The sequence below is a fragment of the Cryptomeria japonica genome, chromosome 4, assembly GCF_030272615.1.
Source record: "Cryptomeria japonica chromosome 4, Sugi_1.0, whole genome shotgun sequence".
Lineage (NCBI taxonomy): Eukaryota > Viridiplantae > Streptophyta > Pinopsida > Cupressales > Cupressaceae > Cryptomeria > Cryptomeria japonica.
This window is the reverse complement of record NC_081408.1, coordinates 734,614,335-734,640,462: the sequence shown is the minus strand read 5'-3', so window position 1 is coordinate 734,640,462 and position 26,128 is coordinate 734,614,335. Positions and strand designations below refer to the sequence as shown.

The 26,128-nt window shown below is 34.8% G+C and overlaps 1 protein-coding gene across 1 annotated transcript; it reads right to left on the bottom strand.

Annotated features, from left to right (window-relative positions):
• Positions 1-10,738: 10,738 nt before the first annotated feature.
• LOC131027459 (uncharacterized) lies at positions 10,739-12,986 on the bottom strand. The gene is made up of 3 exons (XM_057957537.2): positions 12,249-12,986; positions 11,166-11,558; positions 10,739-11,045 (listed from the first exon to the last, which is right to left on the bottom strand). The coding sequence occupies exons 1-3, from the start codon at positions 12,969-12,971 to the stop codon at positions 10,956-10,958; spliced, it is 1,206 nt and encodes a 401-aa protein (XP_057813520.2). The 5' UTR covers positions 12,972-12,986; the 3' UTR covers positions 10,739-10,955.
• Positions 12,987-26,128: the final 13,142 nt, after the last annotated feature.

Here is a 26,128-nt window from a genome sequence, read left to right as displayed (position 1 = left end):
AAGCATTCAAGCATTCCTTCAAGCAATTGATCATTCTAAGTCTCCATTCAAGGCTAAGGGTTGCATTCAAGACAAGGATTCAACCATTGAAGAGGAGATCACTTACAACACATTACATGCTACAACATACAACATACAACAAACAACAACATCTATACCTTCGCACATAAGGATACAAACATCCTTACAACAAGGTATTAGTACTTGTTTTACATTACATACATTACATTTACAGCAATTTCTCATTTCTTGGTTAATTCCAAAACCGGGGTTTGACCTAAAGGCAAACCCCTAATCCCTAACCCCCCAATCGTCTTCGCTTTTCTGTGTGTAGGTTGCAGGTACGCGGCTGAAATTGAAGATCTGGAATCCTTGTGCAGAGACGAACAGATCCCCCTTTGTTTCGCGGATTTTTCGGAGGACCGTGTGCACGCCGGGCACCATCCTCCCGACAACTTTTGCTCAAATTTGCGGGACAGTGCCGTATCGACATTTTACTGCTAATTCCAGGTCCGCAGCTTCATATTATATCCCTATCTCAGTTTATAAGCGAATCTTTGTCACTTTCTATGCATTCCTAGCTTAATTCTTCTATCAACATTCTTTACAAAAGAGGGTAGCCTTGCTGTCTTAACCCTTGAAACTCATTTAGCATCCAATCTTGCATTGTGTGGGATTGGATCTTGTGGGTTTCAACCCCTCTTTTGAATGTAAAGTCTCTTCCCTAAGTGAAAACCATCAACCCTAGTGAATCTCCCTTCTCTCTCCTTAGAGTTGGAAGAGGGGAGAGCAACTAGGGTTCGATTGCGATTTTCCGCTTTACAGTAGTACCAGAGCTTTCACCAACTTCAAAGCCAAGTCCATTAGTATCTCCATTAGGTTTTTGATTTTTTAGCATGTCATTAAGTTCTTCTGAACTTTTCTTGAATTTCTCTTTATGTGTATTTGCAGCAGCCAACTCATTTTCCAAGAAATCATTTTGTCTCGTGAGTTCAGTTTTATCATATTCCAAGTGAATTAGATTTGTCTTTAACATATCATTCTCATGACTGAGTCTTAGATTTTCATTTCTAGCATCATTGATTCTCCTAGCCAAGTCATCTTCATTCTTCTTTCTATCTTCAATGTCTTTACAAAATCTCATAGTCATATCTTGCATCTCATTCCTCAAGGTCATGTTTTCTTGCTTCAACTTGCTTACAAGATCATTAAGAGTTTCTTTTTCATCATCATCACTCTGTATCTTCTCATGAAGTTCTCTTCTTTTGTTTCTAGCAATACTAAGATTCTCCTGAAGTCCTTGAATGATATCCTGTGCAACCTTTAGATCATCTTCAAGTTTGATATTCTTCAACTTTTCTGCATCATAATCTACAGGAGCTATTTCCAATTGCTTTCTCAAGTTATCCATTTGTACCGGTGTCAGAATCTCCCTCAAGCTATTAGGCTTTTGAAAAAAGAGGACCAGGCTCTAATACCAATTGTTAGGATTCCCAAAGATACTGAGAGAGGGGGGTGAATTAGTATCTTGCCGGTTAACAGATTTTCTGAACTTATTAAATAAATTGCATTCCAAAATAATGTACCGGTAAACCAAAATTAATGCAGTAAATAAGAACAATAAAGACAACATAGAAAACATACCATAACACAAGATGATTAACAAGGAAAATCGATGTGGGAAAAACCTCAGTGGAATTTGTGACTCGCAATATTCACTCACTGGCCAATGAATGGATATTACTTACAATAGGGGTCTGCACATGCAGGAAGGCCAACTGCCTAAAGCTCACTGCTTAATTACAAAAAGGGAAGTCTCACTGACATACAAAAATGGATTATATAAATCCAATATAATGTACTGCTTTAATTCAGCATCTTCTATGCTAGGATCAGTACTGGTTTAAGCTCATACAATAACCATAAACCTTACTCCAAAATCTGCCTTAATATTTGCATATTACTTCTACAATAATCTTCCCATGATCGCATCTATCTGCATACCAAATGATTTACAAGACCTCATACTTATATATGTGTCCTATTACAATACACCTTGTCAGCTTACAAAAAGATGTTACAATTAAATACAAAATGTAATAAACAAAATCCTGTCGGCTGGGGCACTAGTAATCATCTTTGCCACTGCTGATAAACTATCTGCCAGTGTAGAGTCTGTCGGTGTCAGTGCCATAAGATTGCAAGGTTGCCATCAATGACAATACCTTCAATCACCTACAATTTCTCATTGGAGTGTGCAATGCCAACATTTGATTGGTTTCATATGTTGTCATTGATGGCAACATGTTCTGGCTTCATTCTTTGGTTTGGTACTTCACTAACAGACATTTCACCGGCAGGCCCTTTACTAGCACTGGCAGGTATCTTCACCGGTAAGAAGGATTCTATGAGTACCGGTATAGGAAGTTGACTTCATTAGGAGATCTAGCAATCAGATATTCATTTTTTATTTATATATATATGTAATGAGTTCACATGTATAATCATTTTTGTATTATCTATGTAAGCCGACATGAGTCTTGAAGGACTGTAAGGGTGTATAGGTAAGTTCTTAGATCATTTTGAGATATGATGATATGATGAAGTTGTGTGATTAGATAAGTAATGCGAAGATCATGTATATGAGGTCATTTTGTAAGACATCAATATTCTGTAATGATCTGTAGATGATTTTGAATGCGCTCACAGAGCGAAGGTTATTCCGGTAAGGGTTTAGGGTTTCTGAACCAAGATAGTTAGAGCTTGAACAGGAACTCGATCAGGCATATCATATGCATTAAATGAGTTCAGTGGTATGTTTCAGTATTCAAAGTGATTGTAGTTAGTGAAACTCCTTTGTGCTGAGCAGTGTGCTCTAGGCGATAAGCCTTCCTACATGTGCAGGCCCCCATATTATGTAATATCTATTCATATGGCCAGTGGATTGATATTGTGGGTCACAAATCCCACCGTGGTTTTTACTCTTTGAGTTTTTCCACGTATAAATTCTCTATGTTATGGTATTAATTTGTGTGTTTGGTTCATTTATTGCTTTACTTCTTTCAATTATATAAGTATCGGTTTACTGGGTGGTGAATGCATACTATAATAAGGTTAAAACTAAACATTCTGGCAGAACATTGATTCACCCCCCCCCCCCTCTCAGTGTTCTTGGATTTCAACAAAAACATGGTGTTCATATGGTGAATGTTTTTATGTGTTGTTATGTTTTACTTTTAGTTTATGCATGTTGATGAACACTTAATGAGCAGTTCTGATAAACTGGTTCAACAGTTGGTTATCAGTGATTATCGGTAATGGTAAAGAGTTTATTACTGGTTTATGATTGATTTGGTGAAGTTTTGCAAGTTCAAGTTTTAAGTTTGAAATTGTTGTTAATACTGATTCAGCCCCCCCTTGCCCCCCTCAATATTAACTATATCCTCTAAGATTAACAATTGGTATCAGAACATTGGTCCTCTATGTGCAGAAAGCTTAACAGCTTGAGAGAAAGATCCTGAAGAAAGATGATGAAGAAGGAGGGTCCCAAGTTTACCAAGGACAACTACTAGATATGGAAAGATCGGATGAAGATATACATTAAAGGATTGGGTGCTCAGTATTGGAATCATGTGATAAATAAGTATGTTGTTCCTACTGCCAACCCCTTGGCATCGAATGAGCTTAAAGAACAACAAGAAAAAATTCAAGCCTTGGAAGCAATTGTAAGTACTTTATCTAATTTTGAATATATAGATGTTCATGGATTAGAAACTGCATTTGAGGTATGGGAGAAATTAGAATTGATTTATGGAGGAGATGAACATGTACAAAGAGCAAAAGAAAAAAGTTTGAGAGGCAAATTTGATGACATGAAAATGGTTGATAGTGAGAACATTGCACAATATGGTCAAAGGATTAAAGAAGTTGTAGGTGGTATCAAGAGTGTTGGAGGTAAGATTGATGATGATATTATTGTTAGTAAAATGCTTAGAACTCTCCTACCACAATATGCTATTAGAGTTTCTGCAATTCAAGAACTGTGATCTATTTATAAAGATAAAGTCACTATTGATTCTCTTATTGGAAAGTTGACTGCATTTGAGTTAAACAACTTTGATAATAGTGTTTCAAAATCATCTGAATCTTCTTTTAAAGCTTTTGTAACCAATACATCTGTTAGGAAAGGAAAGGATATTTGTCATAATCATGTCTGCAGGTCTAGTCATGGCAGTAGAAGAGGTGAGGATGATAATGAAGATCATCTGATGGAACTTGAGGCACTATTGGCTAGAAAATTTCTGAGAGGCACTGGTAAGTATAAAGGTAAATTACCTTTGAAGTGTTTTTCCTGCAATAAGATTGGACACATTGCTGCAAATTGTCCTAACGGTGATATAAAAGAAAAGTTCAAGAAATTTAAAGGAAAAGGACAGAAACATTGCTATGTTGCAGTGGATGAAGGTGTGACAGATGAAGAATCAGAAGAAGATGACAATGAGGAGATAGTGTTTGTTGTTGTGAAGGAAGATCTGACTCATGAAAAGGCATTGGTATCTCACATGGATAACAGTGATGAATGGGTAATAGATAGTGGTTGCTCACACCACATGACCGGTGATAGAAATAAGTTCTTATCTCTTGAAGAATTTGATGGCGGTGTGGTAAGGTTTGGTAACAACTCACCATGCATGGTTAAAGATAAAGGAACTATTTCATTAAATGGAAAAAGTAATGCAGATGATGTATTTTGGGTTGATGGATTAAAACATAACCTTTTGAGTGTTGGTCAATTAAATGATAAGGGATATCTTCTAGAATTTAAAAGTGGAGTGTGTAGGATTCTTGGAAGTAATGGAGAATTGATTGCTACTGGAAAGAAGACAAGAGGTAATCTATTTCATCTGAATACTAATGTGAATAGTTGTTTGGTGGCAAAGATTGAAGACAACTGGTTATGGCACAAGAGGTTTTGTCATGTGAATTTTGACAATTTGATAAAGGTTAGTAAAGCAAGTATTGTGAGAGGTTTGCCCCAACTTGTTAAACCGGATAATGTATTATGTAAGGATTTTCAGATGGGTAAAATGAAATCTGTATCTTTTAAGAGTAAGTCTTTCTCTTTAGAAAATATTCTAGATTTGGTTCATATTGATCTTTGTGGTCCTATGAGGACTAAGAGCTATTTTGGTGATAGATATTTCATGATTTTTTGAAGATTATGTGGGTAACTTTTCTAAGAGAAAAGTCTGAGGCATTCAGTAAAGTCAAATCATTCAAAGCTTTAGTTGAGAAAGAAACCAGGAAGAATTTGAAATGTTTGAGATTTGACCGGGGAGGAGAATTTACTTCTGATGAGTTTGTGAAGTTCTGTGATGAACAAGGAATCAAGAGGCAGATGTCAGCTCCTAGAACTCCACAACAAAATGAGACAGCAGAGAGAAGGAATAGAACAATTGTTGAAGCTACTAGAACCGTGTTGATTCAAGGTGAAGTACCGAAAATATTTTGGAGACAATCAGTTAGCACTGTTGTTTACACTTTGAACCCGGTACGTGTCAAGAGAGGTCACAACAAAACACCTTATGAATTATGGCATGGCAAGACTCCTAATGTAAGTTACTTTAAAATTTTTGGGAGTAAATAATTCATTAAATGTGATGATTTCACTGGAAAGTTTGATGCAAAGTGTGATGAAGGTATTTTTCTTGGTTACTCTACAAAGAGTAAGGCTTTCAAATGTTATAACAAGATAACAAAAAGGATCATTGAGAGTGAAAATGTGAAGGTAGACTAACTCTTTGAGAAATCTAATAAGACCAATAGATATGAACCTAAGAAAGATGAAGAAAAACTTGTGTTTATTGAACCAGAAGTACAAAAGAATGATGAGCACGAAAATGCAGAAATAAGTGCTCAACCGATAAATGAAGAAAGTGATGAAGAACATGAAGAACATGAAGTATAAGGCACAACACCGAAACTGACAATACCAAAACATGTCAGACTGAATCATTTAGAAGAACAAATTATAAGAGATAAAAATGCTGGTGCATAAACACAAAGGAAAATCAGAGAAAACTCATGTCTGATTTCTATTGTTGAGCCTAAAACAATAAGAGAGGCATTGAAAGATGATGATTGGATTAATTCTATGAATGAGGAATTGGATCAGATAGAGAAGAACAAGACATGTACACTTGTTCCTAGACTGGAAGACAAGAATGTGATTGGCACTAAATGGGTCTTTAGAAACAAGTTGAATGAAGAAGGCAAGGTTGTGAGGAATAAAGCAAGGTTGGTATGCAAAGGCTGTGCACAAGAATAAGGAGAAGATTATGGAGAAACCTTTGTACTAGTGGCAAGATTGGAAGGAGTAAGAATGTTACTTGCTTATGCTGAATTTAAAGGCTTTAAGGTCTACCAGGTGGATGTTAACTCTGCTTTTCTTAATGGCATCCTTGATGAAGAAGTGTACATAGAACAACCAGATGAATTTTCTTTGTTTGAGGATAAAGATATGGTTTGCAAGTTACATAAGGCATTGTATGGATTGAAGCAGGCATCGAGAACATGGTTTGAAAGATTGCATGCACACTTGATCAACATAGGATTCCAACGTACCAATGAGGACAATAACATATATCTTAAGACTGATGGAGACAGAGTGTTGATAGCTGAAGTATTTGTAGATGATATAATTTTTGGAGGTGATGATGATTTATGTATGGCTTTTGCTGAGGAGATGAAGAAAGAAATTGAGATGTCTCTTATTGGTGAGATTAAGTTTTTCACTGGGTTGCAGGTCCAACAATTAGACGGTGGAATATTTATCTGTTAGAGTAAGTATGTAAAGGAGATGTTGAAAACATTTGGCATGGAGGATTGTAAACCGGTTGGTACTTCAATGGTGACATGTTGTAAATTGTCTAAACATGATGATTCACCCTCTATTGATGAAAAATAATATAGGTTTATGATTGGCAAATTGCATTATGTTGTTCACAGTAGGCCTGATATTGCACATGTTGTTGGTTTGGTTGCTAGATTTCAAAAGGATCCCAAGGAGACTCACTTGGTAGTGGTGAAAAGGATATTCTGGTACTTGAAAGGCACAATAGATTATGGCCTATGGTATCCTTATAAAAATGATTTTTCTTTGGAAGTGTTTACTGATGCAGATTGGGGAGGCAACTTTGATGACCGAAAAAGAACTGCTGGTGGAGCTTTTCTTCTTGGAGGTGGATTGGTTGCTTGGACAAGTAAAAAAAAACTTGAGTATCATAGTCAACAACAGAGGCAGAGTATGTTGCAGCATCAATGAATTGCACGTAGGCAATTTGGATGAGACATGTGTTAGAAGGTTTTAAACTTGATATGTCTGAACCGATAACTATTTATTGTGACAATACAAGTGCAATTAATATTTCAAACAATCCTATATTACATGCAAGAAATAAACACATAGAATTGAAATAAACAAATAAGGGAGAGAGTACAGTAAAAACAAGTCAGAATGGAGTATGTGACAAGCAAAGAGCAACTAGCAAACATTTTCACAAAACCATTGCCAAAGACTACCTTAGAGGTAAATTAGGGGTCAGACCCCTACACAAGGAAAACTAGGATGCAGGAGATGCATCAATCCAGTATGCTTATTGAAAACGTTTCACTATGGATTGATGAAATGATGGCTACTCCGTAGGGGAGCAACTTAGATGAGATTTGCAGAGATGTTGAAGACAACAACAATAGATTTGATGACCGACAATGCATATGCACCTTTGACATTGTTGTCAAAGGGGGAGAAGAAATATATTAGCCTAAGGAGGAGAAGATGTGTAACAGAAAGAGGGAGAAGAAATGAAGAAGAGAAGAGAAGAACCGACAGAAGAGTGAAGTGTAGCAAAGAAGTTCCAAAACTAAGCAGCATGATTTTAGTTGAATATGTTGGTGTTTATGTTGGTGTTGCCATCAATGCCAAAGGGGGAGAATGTTGGCATGACTGGCATAACTGATGCAGATGAAGAATGATGATTGAACCTGTAAAGGACTGTTTGCATGACATGATGACATTGTGATGAAGAGATTGAGATTGCATGATTGGATGACTTTGATCAGTTATTTGTGTTATCATTGATGGCAACTGATGTTTACTATGTTGTATTTTGTCATCTAATATTTTTGGTCTATCGTAAATGCCTTACCGGTATTGAAGACAGTAAACTGGGAATTAGGACCTTAACTAGTAAATGAGGAAATGTTTTGATTAGATCTGGCAATTGGTGATGATTAAAGTGTTGTGGTTTGGAATGTGAGTTTGTATCATTGTAATATGTATCTGACCAAAACCGCATCATGTCTTGGTTATCGAAAATCATGTTTATGATTTTTGATGCATTTTTGCTAGGGTTTAAGGACTGGTAAAGAATTCTCTTAACGGATAATGATTTTGAGTTCGACAGTGGATCCCATTATGTTGAAATGTTGGTGATGACATGGCACAAACCGCATGAAGTGTTTGAATGATGTTTTGGCATGTTTGAAGATGGAATTTCTTGGGAATCAGTGAAGCACTTAGAAGAGTGTTCTAAGGGCTTGACTTTGTATCAGATCGAGATGTGGTGATCATTCAACAGTTGTAATTGATTGTAATGATCCATATGATGATCAATGATGATCTATAATGAGTTGTAAAGATATGTGATGATCTATTTTGTAAGTCTTAGGGTTTTGTAATCGACTAAGTTGTAAAGGTTATTTGTGTCAGTAAAGTTGATTTTTGTTGGGTCGGTGGTTTTGAGAAGAGTGTGAAGTCGAACCAGAGTATGAGATCTGCTAGAGTGTAGCAAATTTGGAGCAAGAATTGGATCTGACCAAGCAAGCAGTTAAGTGCTATACCCAGATCATTCATTGGTGTTATCCTACCAGTTACAACAACAAAATCCCTTAACCGGGTAGGTCCTAACAAGCCTTACATTGTAAATCCCTTAACCAGGTAGCTCAACATCTGAGTGTTAAATCCTCTTGCGAGGTTGATCCTAATAGGTCAAAGCTCCTAACCGGGCTCATCATCTAAATCCCTTAACCAGGTGACTCCTAATAGGGTTTTTTCCTTACAGGGCATCTTTGTAAGCTTCTAATGGGGCTAGGCTCCTAACAAGGCACATTCCAAAAGAGTGCACAATTTTTGTGGGTACCAATACCCACCGTGGTTTTTCCCTATTTGGGTTTCTACGTGAAAAACATGGTGTTCATATGGTGAAATTTTTTATGTGATGTTATGTTTTACTTTCAGTTTATGCATGTTGATGAACACTTAATGAGCAATTCTGATAAATCGGTTTAACAGTTGGTTATTAGTGATTACTAGTAATGGTAAAGAGTTTATTACTGGTTTATGATTGATTTGGTGAAGTTTTGCAAGTTCACATTTTAAGTTTGAAATTGTTGTTAATAGTGATTCAACCCCCCCTCTCAGTATTAATCAGATCCTCTAAGATTAACAAATTAATTTCTTTGCTAGTTGAAACATCTTTGACTTTGATACAAATGAGGCTTTTCCCCACCTGTTTTCAATAGGGGTGGAAAATTTAGATCCATGTACTACATTTCCTTGAACTTAAAAGAAGAATTGGGGTGAAATGGTTGCATATTGAATTCTAATTTGATAGGATAATGATCAAAGCCGAAAAAGGATAACATCTTTGATTGGAAGGGTGATATCTCTGCAGAAATGAGGAATCTATCCAACCTTTCTTCTATAAGACAAAAATCCTTGAGTTTATTAGTGCATGTGATAAAACCACTTTGAAGGGGGCGGTCCAAAAGCTCATTTTGCATAACAAAATCTTAAAAGTCTTCCATCACTTTGAGAGGAGAAATGATTCCTCCACACTTTTCACATGTTTTTTATTATTAATATATATAATTATTATTGTTTATTATTAATGATTATATATAAGTAAATTACTATTAATTTATATATCATTGATGTATTGTAATTATTTCATTAATATGTATAATTATATTATTATCTAATAATTTCTTTGTTGTAAAATATTATATAAGAAACTATTATCTAATCAAATTATATAAATAGGTTAATTGAAGTTGCACATTTAACTTTTTTACATGTTAGATATTTATAATTTTGTGTATTTTGTAAATTATTGTTTGTATTAAAAATAAAATGGCTTTATCAACGATTGCATCATCAAAAGAAATAGGACAAAACTAGTTACTATTATGGAATAGTGACATTATTGTAAAATACTATTGTATGAAAATGTTAAAAAAAATTCAAAAGAAATAGGGCAAAACTAGTTACTATTATGGAATAGTGACATTATTGTAAAATACTATTGTATGAAATTTTTTTAAAAAATTCTAATAAATATAGACAAAGGCTTGCATGGTACGGGTGTTAATATTTATTTATTTACATTCTATATTGTAATATTTTTTTTATAATATAAATATTGGTTATATAAAAATCAAATAGATCTATCTATTATTATTGCATAGTCAAAGAGAAAAGAAAAATAATCTCATAAAGTAACAAATTCACTATTCAAGTACTATTTCATAATCGTAGTACTATTGTTCAAATGTGAATATTATTTCCATAGTATTATAAAGATGAAAATAAAATAAAAATTGATAGAACAATACAAAGTTCACATCATCTCAATAAGAATACTATTATCCAATAAAATAATAAATAAACCAATCTATATATAAACATTAGAAAATTTGATGAGCCTATTTTAATTCTTGATTTTGATAGGTTGATACTTTAACATTTAATAGATTTAAGTGAATGCTTTAATATTCTAACAAACAAAAGGCACAATTCTTTATGGATTTAACTTTGATCCAATAAATGTGTGCCGTGAAAATGTAGATATAAAGAATTTATTTTCCTTCCCAATTGATTCAATCCAAAGAAATACCTAAATCAATTGCTTGTGATAATTGCTTGCCACGAAGCGTCTCACTACTTCCCCAAATTTTTTCCACTTGGGAGCATTCCATCCCTCGCCCTTCACATTATTGTAAAAAAAAACATTTTTATTTAGCATTCAACCATATACCCATTAAATATAAATAAACTAAGATATTTAAGGATTAAAAATAAGTGAAAAAATGATTAAAATATAGACCTTAGGTTCTATGAGAATAGCGGCATGAAACCACAAGGCTTGTGTGGGGCAATGGATTGAAACGAGCTGTAATTGCTCCACGCTCAACTGTTCTAGCAGTTTCGTGAGCAGAGCTGTCGGGCATCGAATCAGATCTCTTTGCGCCCTAATGCTTATCTTCACTTGGCACGGGTTATCTTCACACTGCTCCAAAGTAACATCATCGCTACGGTAAAAGAAATTACCTTCTGAATTTGCTTGTCGCAGAGGGGATTCGAACCGGGAACTTCCTTCATTGTTATCCTCTGGAATCAATTTCAACAAATTTTCATTCTGTTGTTCGAGCTCAGCAAGACGAAGCTTCAATTCCCTCAAATAGCTTTCTGTATTCGCCAATATTGAATGTTTATCTCTCTGTACAATAAGGATCAGAAAGTCAAAATTTCGTAATATTTTTCTGACTGCAGAATTTGATAAATTGCGAGACTGAAAAGTTGAAGAAGTAGCAGTGGAATTGTGAAAGATTGAACATTGCAATTTTGAAAATAACCAAATCGACGGATATAGAGATCGCAAGGCAGTGAGATTCGATCTATTACCGATCAACATGAAAGCAGATCAGCAATATTGTTCTCAAATCCTTGGAAAATTTTAAAGCATTGTTACTAATTTCTATAGGTGAATGAGATTAGAAAACAGAGAGATTTCTGTAAACTTCTCAAAAAATACTTCACAAATCCATATAATATTGCTATTTTAAGCCGCATAACTGAAATTAAGAATATTAATAGTAATTTAAAGGAAAATAAGCACCCGAATAAAATGGTTATAAATCTAAACTAAAATTTTACAAATTATTATTTCTGATCTGAGAAACAAAACTGTAATAATTTAATAAATTCAAAGATTCTGCTAAAAATTATAAAGTTGCCCTGTATATAAGATTAAAAAGCTCCAAAGACACAATGGAATCCAGAAGCAAATCACTGAATAGAATAAATTTTACAAGATTTATGGAATGATCTACAAATTAAACTCTGCAAAGATCTGATTAAACAAGAGATAAAAATGAAAAGCCTGACGAGAAAAGATATATGGAAATACCTTGGAATGTTTAGGTAGAAAAGAGTAAAGATTTGAGAAATGCTGTTTCAATCTGATTCTCCTGTTTCGCTCGGCTATCATATGCTCAAACGCCGACTTATTTCTCAAGTCAATTTTTGATTTCTGATGTTGATTACTATGATTGCCTGCAGGAGCCGTTGCAGTTGACATTTGCGTCTCTGATTCTCTTTTCTCTTGGATTAGGCCGAAAAACTTAAAACATCTCTTATGCAAGATGTGACCGCCGGAAGAGATATCAAGTCCAGCCTTTGGATCACCTTGTACATATGCGGTGAAGGCACTGTTTGCAGACAGGCTTTGCGCAGAGGGCGAGGAAATATTAAGCGAGGAGGAATTAACAGAGCACTGGTGAAGTATTTCATAAAATCCGTCCGTATAGCTATATTCTTCCGAAGAATTGGAATACCAGGAATTTTCTGTAGGAGTAAGAGGAGGAAGCTTAAACTGTACCTCCTCCATTACATCCATCTGTGCAACAGGATGAATCCTGCTGTAAAGCCCAGGGTTTTCACCAAACATATCGTCTGTTACCAGTGCCTGGAATTGATACAGAGATTGCAACGCAGTGGGATTCGATCTCTGATTCTCCCCGAGCCCGAAGGAAAGGAGCAGCCGGGATTTATAGAGGTAAATCCCTTGTAAAGCAGAGTAGTGACGGGAGACAGCCGGTAAAATAGTGACGTCATCAGTCGAGCTTAGCATGGCGTCAGTCCATTTGGTCCACATGCCCAAGCGCAGCCCCGACCATATAAATCTGTACCTAAGCAAGATTCGCCTAATATTTAATATCCCGTGTTCCCTTCATGATAAGATTATATTGTTATAAAATTCAATTATGTCAGCAGTTTTATTAAATTAAATCTAGCAGTTGTCATGTTCTTTTAATATTGCTTTTCAGCAATAAAAAAAGAGTTTTTATGGTAGAGAAGACAACTTACAAGTTGGGGAGAGGACCCTCCCCTTTAATGATATGATTGTAGGATGGCTTGTTTTTAAATCTTTGCAAGGAGATATGTACGAGTTTATATCAAATAATAATTAGATTGAAATTAAAAGTTAGTGATTAATAGAACAAAAGATTATGAGTGGTTTACTTACTAATGTCGATAGATATTTTACAATGGCAACAAGAGGTGGAGTGTAATGGTGTAAGTATGTTAATGTTAACATAAACTCTTATCTTTTAACTTAAATTTGACAACTATTTATATAAGAGTGAATAAATAATTTTTACAATCCATTGACATCATGCAATTTTTTTTCTAAATTACACTATGCAAGACTTTGTATGCATCAATGTTTCAGATCATACTCCATGATCTATCATCATGGTGAGAGAGAGAGCTCCAATTGATGTATACTCCTACAAGAGCTCCAATTGATGTATACTCCTACAACTCTCCCTCTCATCCTGATGATGGGTCACAGAGTGTGATCCAAAACATTGACGCATACAAAGTCTTACATAGTGTAATTCAGAAAAAAATTGCAATGAAAACTATGTATATGCCAAAATATTAATATTAATTATAAATATAGTATTTTCAAAATAGCTCCAATTGACATCTCTCTACATTTCCTTAGATAGATGTATTTTAGATATCTATACTAGCTTTATTTTAGATAGATTTGTAGATGAAGTTTCTTGTGTTTTAAATTGAGCTTTTTTAAACATTGTTTTGTTTTAGTAGATGTGGTTTAACTTTTCAAGCATGTTTAATTGTATTTGTATATATTTTTGAAACTTGATGATGTAGAAGAGCATCTTTAGTAGAGGTAAATCTCTTCAAATTTCTTGATTGCATTTGTAAAGTGAAAAATTGAACCCTAGTGACTCCCCACCTAGGAGAGAGAAAGAAAGTCACTAGGATGGTTTTCACTTGGGAAAAATTTACATTCAAAAGAGGGGCTTGAATCCACTAGATCCAAATCCAAGAGAGACAAGGATGTGAATTCCAAGTGGATTGCAAGGGTTGAAGTCTAATTTACCCTCTTTTGTAAATAGGAAAGTTGACTTGTTGACCATGTGGAAAAGAAAGAGAAAATGAGTCAAATGAGGAGCTTTTGTCTCTGCAAATGAAGCCCAAACTTGCAATTACATCTACGCACCTGCAACCTACATACAAAAAAAAGAGGGAGAAGGGTTGTGGATAGCGGTTTGCCTCAGTCAAACCCCGGTTGAGGAATCAACCTTGAAAGAAAGTAATTGCAAATGCTTGAATGTAAACAATGGAAATGTATACCTTGTAGATCTGCAACTTGTTGATGATGATTGCTTTATTTCTTGAATGTAATCACAAGTGTTGCATGAAATGGCATGTAACATGACAAAACCCTAACACACACACACATACTTGCAAATGAATGTTGTAATATTGTTCCAATAGATGAATGAAGAAGACTTGAATGTTTGAATGATTGATGATGTATATCTTCACCTATGCTTTCTTATGATCCACTTTGTTTTAATTTCGCCTGCTCACAAATGAGAAAACCAACTCCCTTTTATACATGCCTTAGAAGATTAATTCATCTCACCAAAGATCGACATCGAGGAGATTTGGGATCCTGAAGTGCAGATAGGGTCGGTGGGACCTATCTTGGGGCCACCCTAAGAGGGTGGGATAGGGGCGCCACACCCCTATCCTACCCTATCTTGGGGCCCGGACAAGGTCTTGAGGCTATCTCAGGGCTCAAATAGGAAGGGGTCAAGGGGTGAAAATGCAGAAAGGGGTCTCGGCTAGGAAGAAGGATGCCATCGCCAAGGTGAGGACCTCAAATGTGGTTAAAATTGTAGGAGATGCAATTTTATGACACTACATTTATCCCCCACTTTAGGGGAGTATGACTTATGCCACTACTACTGGTAAAGTAGAAGAAATAGAGATGAAGATGAGAGATGCGAAGAAATACCACAAGGAGTATAAGATGTCGCTAATCTTGAGGAACAAAAGCCAATCCTAGGATCTTAAATCACTCAAACATATACAAGAGCACACAAAAAACACAAAATAAGAACAAAGCGCAAAAGTAAACACGACAAAAACAAGACACAAGATGACAAACCAACCAGCTGAAGAGACATCGATACTCAGACGTCTCAACAACTAATTAGGACACAAAGACCAATGCCATCACATAAACACAAGTGATCACATAAAAGAGAAAAGCTGACATCATCCATGAACCATCAATAGAAAACTATGGGCTCATGAGAGGAAGGAGAGAGAGGACATGGATACACACTTTGGTGATCCATGAGAAGAAAGGCGAACAAGAGAGAAACCATGGACATCTTGCCCCTAAAACTGGGTGATCCATGGAGAGAAGGATTGGAAATCTAGCCCCCAGAGTCTATCTAGGTGATCCATGTAAGGGAGGAGAGTAGGAACACTGTTAGTTCCACCTAACCTCAAGTGCGTGTGTGTGCAAGTGAGGTTTGAAGCACCTCATAGGATTTTATGCCTGAGTACACTACAACCTGCTTTGGAATGTATAGTACAAGTATAAAGAAAGGTGTGATATCTCACTCTAAGAGTCTGTGCTCTAGTTCCGAGAATAATCACCTTGCATAAGAGAAAAGTGGTGTCATCTTTCTCTAAGAGTCTATGCTCTGGTTCCGAGAATGACCCACTGTAAAAGAGAAACGTGATGACATCTTTCTCTAAGAGTCTATACTCTCGTTCCAAGAATTTCCCACTATACAATGCACAAGAGAAGTATAATACAAAGGAGTTGTGTGGGTGCCCCCCCTTAAGATGTCAACATAGGTTGATGTTGATATCTTAAGGAAAGTAGAACAAGGATACCTACCTTCATCACAAAGAAGATATCCACTATGCAACAATGTCGTAAATCCAAGCAAGAGAGGGAATACTCTTCAAGCAAGGAGAAGATGGTTGAAAATAGATATCTTATTGTAAGTGTACAGGAGATCTTTGGAGGAGAAGAGATCTTTGTTCGAAAGACATCTTCCTCCAAGAGAAGTTATCTTAGACAAATATAACATCTTCTAGAACAAAGCAAAGGAGAGAACAAGAATTCGATCCTTCGTCTTATTGCTAGGTGAAAGAGATCCTTGATGAAGGATGACAAACTTTTAGCCCTATCGGGGATGGGTGGATTTATTATAGATGTACATTACCAAGTGTGAAAGAGGTTGTAGTCAAATACTTACACCTCTTGTATAAGAGAGAATCCTTGAGCAAACAACCAACAATTATGCACAAGGAGTGACATCAAGTAATAAAATTCACATCATCCACACAATAGGGAAAAGTGGATCCTTAGAAAAAGAGAGAGGGAGAGAGATCATTGCCCCCCGAGTATAGGATAATGAGAAGAATTGTGCAACTTTGAGAGAGAGATTACTCATAAGAGACATACTATTTCAAGCAAGGAATACATCCTAACCAAGGAACAAACATGCACTCGCATGAAGGATAACTACATTCAAGAAAGGACATCAAGTTATGAATAGCACAATAGAAGGGGTAATTTTCAAAGAGAGAGAAAGAAGAAGATTCACAAACTTTCTCTAAGGAGAGATTGTTCATAATAGACGTACCATTTCAAGCAAGGAGAAGATCCCACTCACGGAACAAATATGCACTTGCATGAAGAAATAATCCATGCAAGAAAGGACATCAAGTTTATGAATAATGTACTCCATAAAGAAAATAGTGAAACCTTAGAAAGAGAAAAAGGAATATTCTTGCCCCCCAAGCATAAAGGCAAGAATAAATAGACTATTATGTTTCTCACTAAGTATGATTTCACCTAAAATTGTACCACCACGAATGATAAAGAGCCCCCAATAAGTAGGCTAACTATGTCACATAGCGAGGAGAAACATAATAGAAACTTGAATGTTATTTTAAATGATCATGATGAATAGGCCATTCATCGTCAGATATTATTTTTAACATGCCTGAATCAATTTTAAGATTTGTGTTAAGAGAAAAATTTGGAATATGAAATTCAGGCATCTAGACTTTCTAGAAAAGGTAGGAGTGAAATCTAAGGACCCCCAATCATCCTGTAAGAGTTCTTCTTTAGGAACTTCTTTGGTAGGAGATAGTGTATTTGAGTGAATTGAAGAGAGGATTGTAGGAACTAAGAAATCATATGATTCTTCACTTATGTTCTCATCAACTACCTCATTAGTATATGTGTAAGGCACAACATGATAATCAAGAAGAATTTTTGGTTTCGCAGGAACATGAATGGAATTGATTTGATTTTTGTTAGGCTCTTGATTTTTGGGAGAGAGAGAATTATGATGAGAAATAATATCATCCTCTTGTTCTAAGGTATCTTTATGTTCAAGACACTCATTAGAAAAAGGACTATCATATGTAATGAATGCTTCATCTTTAGAGGGAAGATCATGAAAAGAAGGTATGGTATCACTAGGATAAGTAGCCATAATATCATCCCCTTGCAGCAAATAATCCTTATGAGGGAGGTACTTTTTAGGAGAAGAAGGAACACAATTCTCCAAATATTCATCTTTAGGAGGAAGATCTTTGAAATAAGTGTCCATATTCCCTTTTTGCACCAATGTGCCCTCACTAATGAGATTAATTTTGGGAGAGGGTAAATAATAGCTATGAATGAAAGGGAGAAATAAACTATCATCATATGCATGAAAGGGAACACCATGAACATCTTTAATGTAACTCGAAATTGAATTAGCAAAATAAGATAGGAACTCCATATGCACTTATGATCAAATAGAAAATTGAATAAAGAAGGGAAAATGGAATTTGAATTGTAGATTTGAAATTTGAATTTAAAACTGTGAAATTTGAATTTGTGTTTAACCTTAGAGGGTGTTAAAATTGATAAAGTATGCCAATTTTTTGGATTTGAGCAGAAAAATACAATCAATTCCATCTCCCAAAATTTTGGGAAAAAAGTCGAGGACCATGGCGAAAGTGCACACGGTCCAACCAAATTTTTCCAAAATTTTTAGGGATGGTAGAAATTATGATTTTAATGCAGGATCCAAAAAAATAGCTGATTTGGAGATGTCTAGATCGGTCAAACGTGCAGTCAAAGGTCAAAAATAAAATAATCTTAAAAATTAGGGGTTTATGATTTAACCACTAAATTTTCAGAATAAAGAGATAGATTTGAATTGCAATTTTGAAATAGAAATCAGATTTGAAACAAGCAATTAAAATATTACACTTCACAAGCTTAATTTCCTCAAAATGAAAAATTAGGGTTTTTATGCAATTAACCTCTAAAATTTGCAAAAAGATCAAACTTGGAAATGAAATTTTAAAATTCAAATTGCAATTATTTAGATCTAACAAATAAGAAATCAGAATTAAGATGTAGGACGTCAAGTTCACCAAAATGTAAAGTGGAAAATTGAACCCTAGTGACTCCCCACCTAGGAGAGAGAAAGGAAGTCACTAGGATGGTTTTCACTTGGGAAAACTTTACATTCAAAAGAGGGGCTTGAATCCACTAGATGCAAATCCAAGAGAGATAAGGATGTGAATTCCAAGTGGATTGCAAGGGTTGAAGTGTGATTTACCCTCTTTTGTAAATAGGAAAGTTGACTTATTGGCCATGTGAAAAAGAGAGATAAAATGAGTGAAATGAGGAGCTACTGGTTCAGGATCACGTTGTAACTTCGTATCTAAGCTAATTAGACTCATACGGATCTGCCCTGTAAATTCAGAGAAAAGTCATCGGGACCGTGGCGACAATGTACATGGTCCTCCACAAAATCCGTGAAACGAAAAGGGTTGTTTTTGTCTCTGCAAATGAAGTTCAAACCTGCAATTACATCTGTACACCTGCAACCTACACATAGAAAAGAGAGGGAGAAGGGTTTTGGATAGGGGTTTGCCTCAGTCAAACCTCAGTTGAAGAATCAACCTTGAAAGAAATTAATTGCAAATGCTTGAATGTAAACAATGGAAATGTATACCTTGTAGATTTGCAACTTGTTGATGATTATTGCTTTGCTTCTTGAATGTAATCACAAGTGTTGCATGAAATGGCATGTAACATGACAAAACCCTAACACACACACATACTTGCAAATGAATCTTGTAATATTGCTCCAATGGATGAATGAAGAAGATTTGAATGCTTGAATGCTTGATGATGTATATCTTCGCCTATGCTTGCTTATGATCCACTTTGCTTAAATTTCACCTGCTCACAAATGAGAAAACCAACTCCCTTTTATACATGCCTTAGAAGATTAATCCATCTCACCAAAGGCTGACATCGGGGAGATTTGGATAGGGTCGGGGGGACCTATCTTGGGGCCACCCTAAGAGGGTGGGACATGGGCGCCATGCCCTTGTCCTGCCCTATCTTGGGGCCTGGACAAGGTCCTGAGGCTATCTCAAAAGTTCAAACAAGAAGGGGTCAATGGGTGAAAATGCAGAAAGAGGTCTCGGCTAGGAAGGAGGATGTCGTCGCCAAGGTGAGGACCTCAAATGTGGTTAAAATTACAGGAGGTGCAATTTTATGACACTATAGCCTTCAAGCCCCATAGTCAATTGCACAAATATTGAATACACACAGAAGAAGTGATTTAATATTTTACAGTTATTAGAAAAATCTATTTATGTCAACAATGATGCAATAAGGCATTATAATGATCCAATGAATGTAAGTATTGTTACCTTTTTAATGTTAAAATGGATGAAAAAATGACATGTGACTTGTATGAAAAAAGGATCCTTTGCATACAATTTGAAGAGTTTAGCATGCAACTTAATAGGTAATGGTTAATTTATTTGGAAGTGTTAGCTTAGAAAAATGAGAAATTATACGTAAATTAGGAGAATAGCCTACCATGAGAATCTTTGTTATGATATTACGTGGAAATAAATACAAAAATAAAAAATATAGTTGGGCTTTCAAGGGGTTGACCTCCAATAATCAGATAATATATATGAATTGAATAATAGATCTGATGATATGGGAGAGATTTCTCTTCATTATTTATACACTTAACTATGTAGGGACATACCCCATCATCCTAATTAATAAGGATAAATGTATTAACTAATATTTATGTTAGGGTTAAGCATGTCACAAGTATTTATCCTTTTTATACTTAGAAATATATAATATATACTTATAAATATATCATCTTAGGACCATAACATTCTCTTCCCCTTCAAAAAAGAGCTTCCTTAATGCTTAGTAACTATTAAATCTTGTGTATGTATTATTCATCATTCCATGTTGCATCTATAATTGAAAAAATCTTCTACTTGATCATGAATTTTGAAGTGACTTTGTTTTGAAATTTGATTTTAAAAATTCTATAATTTTTTTATTACATATGAATACCTCCATAGCATTAGTGGCAAATAGATGAGATAGTCTTAAAGGAAGTTAAGAAAATAGATTAACTTCCTACACTAATTTTGAAAGTAGATAAAGCAAAAATATTTCAGATTTTTAGAACAATTACAAAAGCTTAACAAACATAGACATAAATAACATGTGTAACAAAACATAGTGATTTACATGGAAAAAACCTTTTCAAGAGAAAAATCTCACTCCAAATGTTGTCAAACATATTATTTAAAAATAACAAAAAATTACAATATACCTGTAGAGCAAGTTTCTCATATGAGTATCACCAACTAGAGATCAGAAGGTAACTCAATGACATTTAGACTTTCACAATACACAATCATTATATAATGCCCTAATTAAATATGGTTGTCTTCTAGGAAAAAATAAGAACACATAATATCCATAGTTAGATTAGTAACTTAATGATAAATGATAAAAATTTATAAACCTACAAAAGTACAAACCTATGTCACACTTTTATAAAGGAAATAGGCAACACAACAAAAGTATTCATCTTTGACCACATAAAAGTGGTATTTTTGTTTTGAATTTTAAAACAGTGTAAATGATGGAATCTAAAGATAAGGTCTATTTTTTTTTTTTTAAATATAGAAAAATTGATATTCTTTTTCTATATTTCAAGGCAAATTTTTTATTGCTGAAAAATTTAGAAAAATAGGTCTCATTGGTGTCACCAAAAAATATTAAAACAAGCTTATTTTGCCCTGATTTTGATTTTTCAAATAGATAACATCCATATAGAGTGCATGAAAAAAAATAAAAAAATTTGATGGATATTTTCTTCATAAGAACATTTTAATGTTCAACATACTAGAATTTGATAGTTTTCGTTTGGCATCATGTTTTGTCTGATATTTTATCATTACCAAAAAACCAGTCATACTCTTTTGGAGAAGATTCTCTCCTCTAATACACCATATATTTTCCAAAATATTTTACTATGGTTTTTTATTTTTTCTTTCATTTCTAATCAACCTCTTTTTTTAATTTTAACAACATACTTACAATATTTTAGGAAAAAAAACATATTAAAAGTAATTAAAATATTAAAAAAATTACATATCTGACTTTGATATCTAAATTAGGGTATTTTTTAGTTTTTTGAAAAAACTCATTTTGGATGAAGAATAATTCAATGTAAGTGAAAAGTTTTAGAAAATCTTGAAAAATGATGAGGTGATTGCTAATTCAGCAACCACATAGATAGTTTCGAGTGAAACCCTTCTGGATGAAATTGTTTTGAGCAAAATCATAAAAGAAAATTTGTACCAACCCAAATTTTATAGTGGGAAAAATTTGAATTTTGGTTTACCCAAAACCCTTTCGCTTGAAACCTTGTCGACCATATATAGATCACGTGATTTTGGCCAATTTTGTTCCAACCAAAAATATTTCAATAGAAACATTTTAGTTGGCCTAAAATGTGACATAGGTTTGTGCTTTTACCCTTTAGAATGATAAACTGTACATAAAATGTGGCTTTGTGTGTGTGTTACCTTTGAACCCCCACTAGGGTGTGTGGTCCCCAAACCCCTCATTAAGGGGGAGGCATCCCCTTGAACCACATAAGGAGATTATCCTCCTTGAAACCTCCATGATCATTTATTAATAGTAAGTTTTTATAATCACAAGGTTGAGACACCTTTTCCTTAATATTCTCTCACTTATTGAACACCTTGAGAGAGCAACATGAGTGTTGCCAATTGTAACATTGTAAATTACACCCCGTGCAATTCCACACCACATAATGCCTCCACTTTAATTTGATTAGAAAATTCCTTTAGGTTTTGCCTTCTCTGCCACTTCCCTTACCTTTTCAACCTCTTTTTGTCCTTTTTTGACCTTGTTGACTATTTGACTCAAGAATATCTGCGTGCTACATAAATATTGTTACAAGCTAGGGTTGTCATTGCACCCAAAGATCGACCTGTCAATGTTCGATACAACCAATAGACTTATAGAATCTACAGGAGGCTGTTAAACCATGTCGCGAATCCCCGTGAGGGACACTAGCCCACTACCAACAATCCCCCTCCTAGCGTCACTCGCTGTGGCCTGTGTGATTCGAACCTGTGACCAAGCTCTGATACCACTTGTTACAAGCTAGGGTTGCCGTTGCACCAAAAGATTGCCCTGTCAATGTCCAATACAACCACTAGACTTATAGAATCCATAGGAGGGTGTTAAACCATGTCGCGAATCCCCGTGAGGGATGCTGGCCCATTGCCAACAAATATTCATGTGCTATGCTAACATCCCACAAAAATGAAGTTCAAAGGTGGTCATTGGAGTGTTACGCCTACTATTTTCGGTAGTGTAACACCTCCTTCTATGCACACCGACATTAAGATTCCTTCTTGGGCCTTTTATCTTGGATTTTTCGTTTTAGTTTTCTCTCTAGCTTTCTAGTCTCTCTACTCTCTCTAATCTCTTGATTTGTTCTTTGGTAGCTATTGAAGTTTTCTTGTATGCTCTCATAATAATATTTTTTAGTATTTTTTCATCTTCATGATGCCATCACCATCATCGTAGCTTTGTGGATTCGACGGTCTCATGCTTCTTCTTCTCTTCTTTATTACATTTTTCATTATCTTCATTAGTGTATCAATTATCTTGTTCCTTTGTACATTTTGTTTATCATTTTATCTATCATCTATATTGGTTTTCTATGGAGGTGGAAATATCAAAATGGGGGCCTGACTGTGGCATGCCTCTTAAACACAACCCAAATTTTTTTTGTGTTTTTGTTTTGTGTGCAGGCTTATTGAAGAAGAATCTTGCTAGAAGGAGGCTTCATTCATGCACCCTTTGTAAAATTCTTCTTTTTCCTTAGCATTTCATCTTTTATTTATAGTTAGTTTATTATTTTTTTATTAGTTTATTGCATTTAAAACATAAAACACATGTATCTAGTCATTTGACATTGTCTGGTGATTCTCTATACTTTGTGTTGAATTTTACAACACAAGAACCTACAAGATCAAACACACCTTCCACAAATGGGAGCCACATAAATGAATGCTATATTACTCAAAATCAAAGATTAAAATAAATTACAATTGTACGATGGAGTGCTTATAAAGAAAGAATTGAGCTAAATTTATTAGAACTAAAGTGCAAGCAAAATGATCTAAAAAGAGCTCAACTCTAGAATATCTAGATGAACTAAAGCTAAATGAGAAGGAAGCACTCCTAAGTGAACTTGGGAGAAAAAGGAGAAAAGCGTAACTAGTTGTAAAAAAACAAGTAATAGTTAAAAATGCTCTAACACACCCCCTAGTCAAACATAGGGTGAGTAAAAAAATTATAAATGCATGAATGCATAAATGGGTCCTAGAAACAGAAGGCCTAATTATGTACCCATGTACAAACCAATGGAGTCTCTTTAAGAAAAGAAAAGGAGAAAACCACGTGGGAAAAAACCCTTCTCAAAAAGTGAGGGATGCAATACATGAAAAAACATGAACTACTAAAAAAGAAAGGAAGGCCTTAGTTAGACCCCCCAAGGACAAAATACTTCACAAAAGTATAATCAAAATTTTTCGTATAGGAGAGAAAAGAAGAGATGATGTATCCCCCCCATAAGAGAGAAACTCCAATGCCAAAGATGAAGGACTGAGGATGAATGATAAAGATGATCCAAGAATGGCAAACTACATACCTCCCCTTAGGAAGAAACAAATCTATTGGAAAATGTGGAAGCAACTCCATGAAAGGAGATGGAAGGAATAATCTCAAGATATGTGCCATTGAAAACTGTGTAACTATCCACATGTCTGAATTACATTATGCCAAATCAGTTGAATAAAATCCAAACAATTGTTAAGATACTTGATGAATAAACTTTGAAGGCACTAAAGATGGGATGACAAGAATGTTCAAACTAGCATCAAAGAGGAAGTGAAGATACTCAAATATATTCCCAATTTTTTTAATGTGCGAGTCAACAAATAATCCTACAATATCTTGCAAGAAATTTGTTGGTTTCCATATCAATAAATTCTCCAAACCCAAAAGGATATCCACTTCTTATTCTCAGGTTGAGGGTTGGATTTGGGCCAATGAATGAGATTTATTTGCAAGACTGAAATCTCTTGCACTTTTGGCTCTGCAAAACCAAGTTGGGTCACCCTTAACAATGACCAAATGACTCATTACACTCTATACACATGGCATTGTACATTACAATAGATATTTACTAGCACAAAGATACCAAAGAAGGTCTAAAATCTTGAGTCTAGCTATAATCTTGTCTTTTCAACATTCACTAAGTCATTGGGACTGATTTCTACACTAAAACTACTCTTACAAATAGAAAGTGAATGATACTAAGAGATTATTTTTAAATCTGAAAATTAGATACAAACTACATAAAGTTAGTGTCTTTCTTAGGGCAGTAGAGTCAACCTACAACATGCAAATATTCGACCCAAATAGTTTAAACATTAACTAGTGAGTTCATGATATTAATGCTTTACATTAATATCCTCTATTATGGTTTTGTTACAACCACTCTTGTTAATCCATCACATATACAACACCATGTCTTAGACCTGTTAGAAGTGTGTGCGGGAAATGTGGGTGACATAAACATAAAAGTCTAATTTCAAAGTGTCCACACACCAATGAGACTCTTGGTGCAAGTTATAGGAGCTATATTGAATAACTCAACTTCCCAAGGGGTGTTCCATTGTTCTCTATCTCACAGGATCCCTGAAGTCAATGTCTTTGCTCTCAGATCACTGAGCAAAGTGACTTAGGAATGACAACTCCAAGAACGAGTGATGTTTTCTTATAAGTATGAATGCATTCCTACAACATGTATAATATTGAAACTAGAATGATTTAAACTAGTATGAATATGATGCTATGATAAAGATTAGTAATCCTATCCTAACAAGATATACTAGTCTAACATGGATATGCTTATGATATTAAAAATGCTTCTAAATGTTTAATGTGTTTTAACAAAGAGAGGCTTTATGCTTAGTAAAATGACTATAAATTAGATGCATGAAACTTGGATATATCAAAATGAGAGAATGGGAGCTCTATTTATAGGAAAAATAGGGTAATGGATGGTCAAGATTGGATAATCTTAACAAGGGCCAAGATTGAAAGTTATCAATCCATGTTTACAATTGTCATTAGTGAAATGGTGACAATTGTAAACAAGAGGTTGCTTGAGAGGAGATGAAAGAAGCATTAAATGATTGAGAAGACATGAATTTTACCTTAGGAGGTAAGGCTTAAGGTTAGGTTAGGGTTATGCATTGGATAAATCTTTTACCCAAGGGATAAACTCTTGTGCAAGGGTTAAAGGGATAACCAAGGTTAAAGCCATGAATGCTTGATGAGACCCTTGGGTTAGATGAGGGTTGAGTTAGAGAGAAAGTCTCTAACCATGCAAGAAGGTTGAGTTAACCATTAATGGTTATGTAAGAGCCTTTAATGGTTTGGAAGACTTTGAGGGTTAACTTGTTGAGGATATA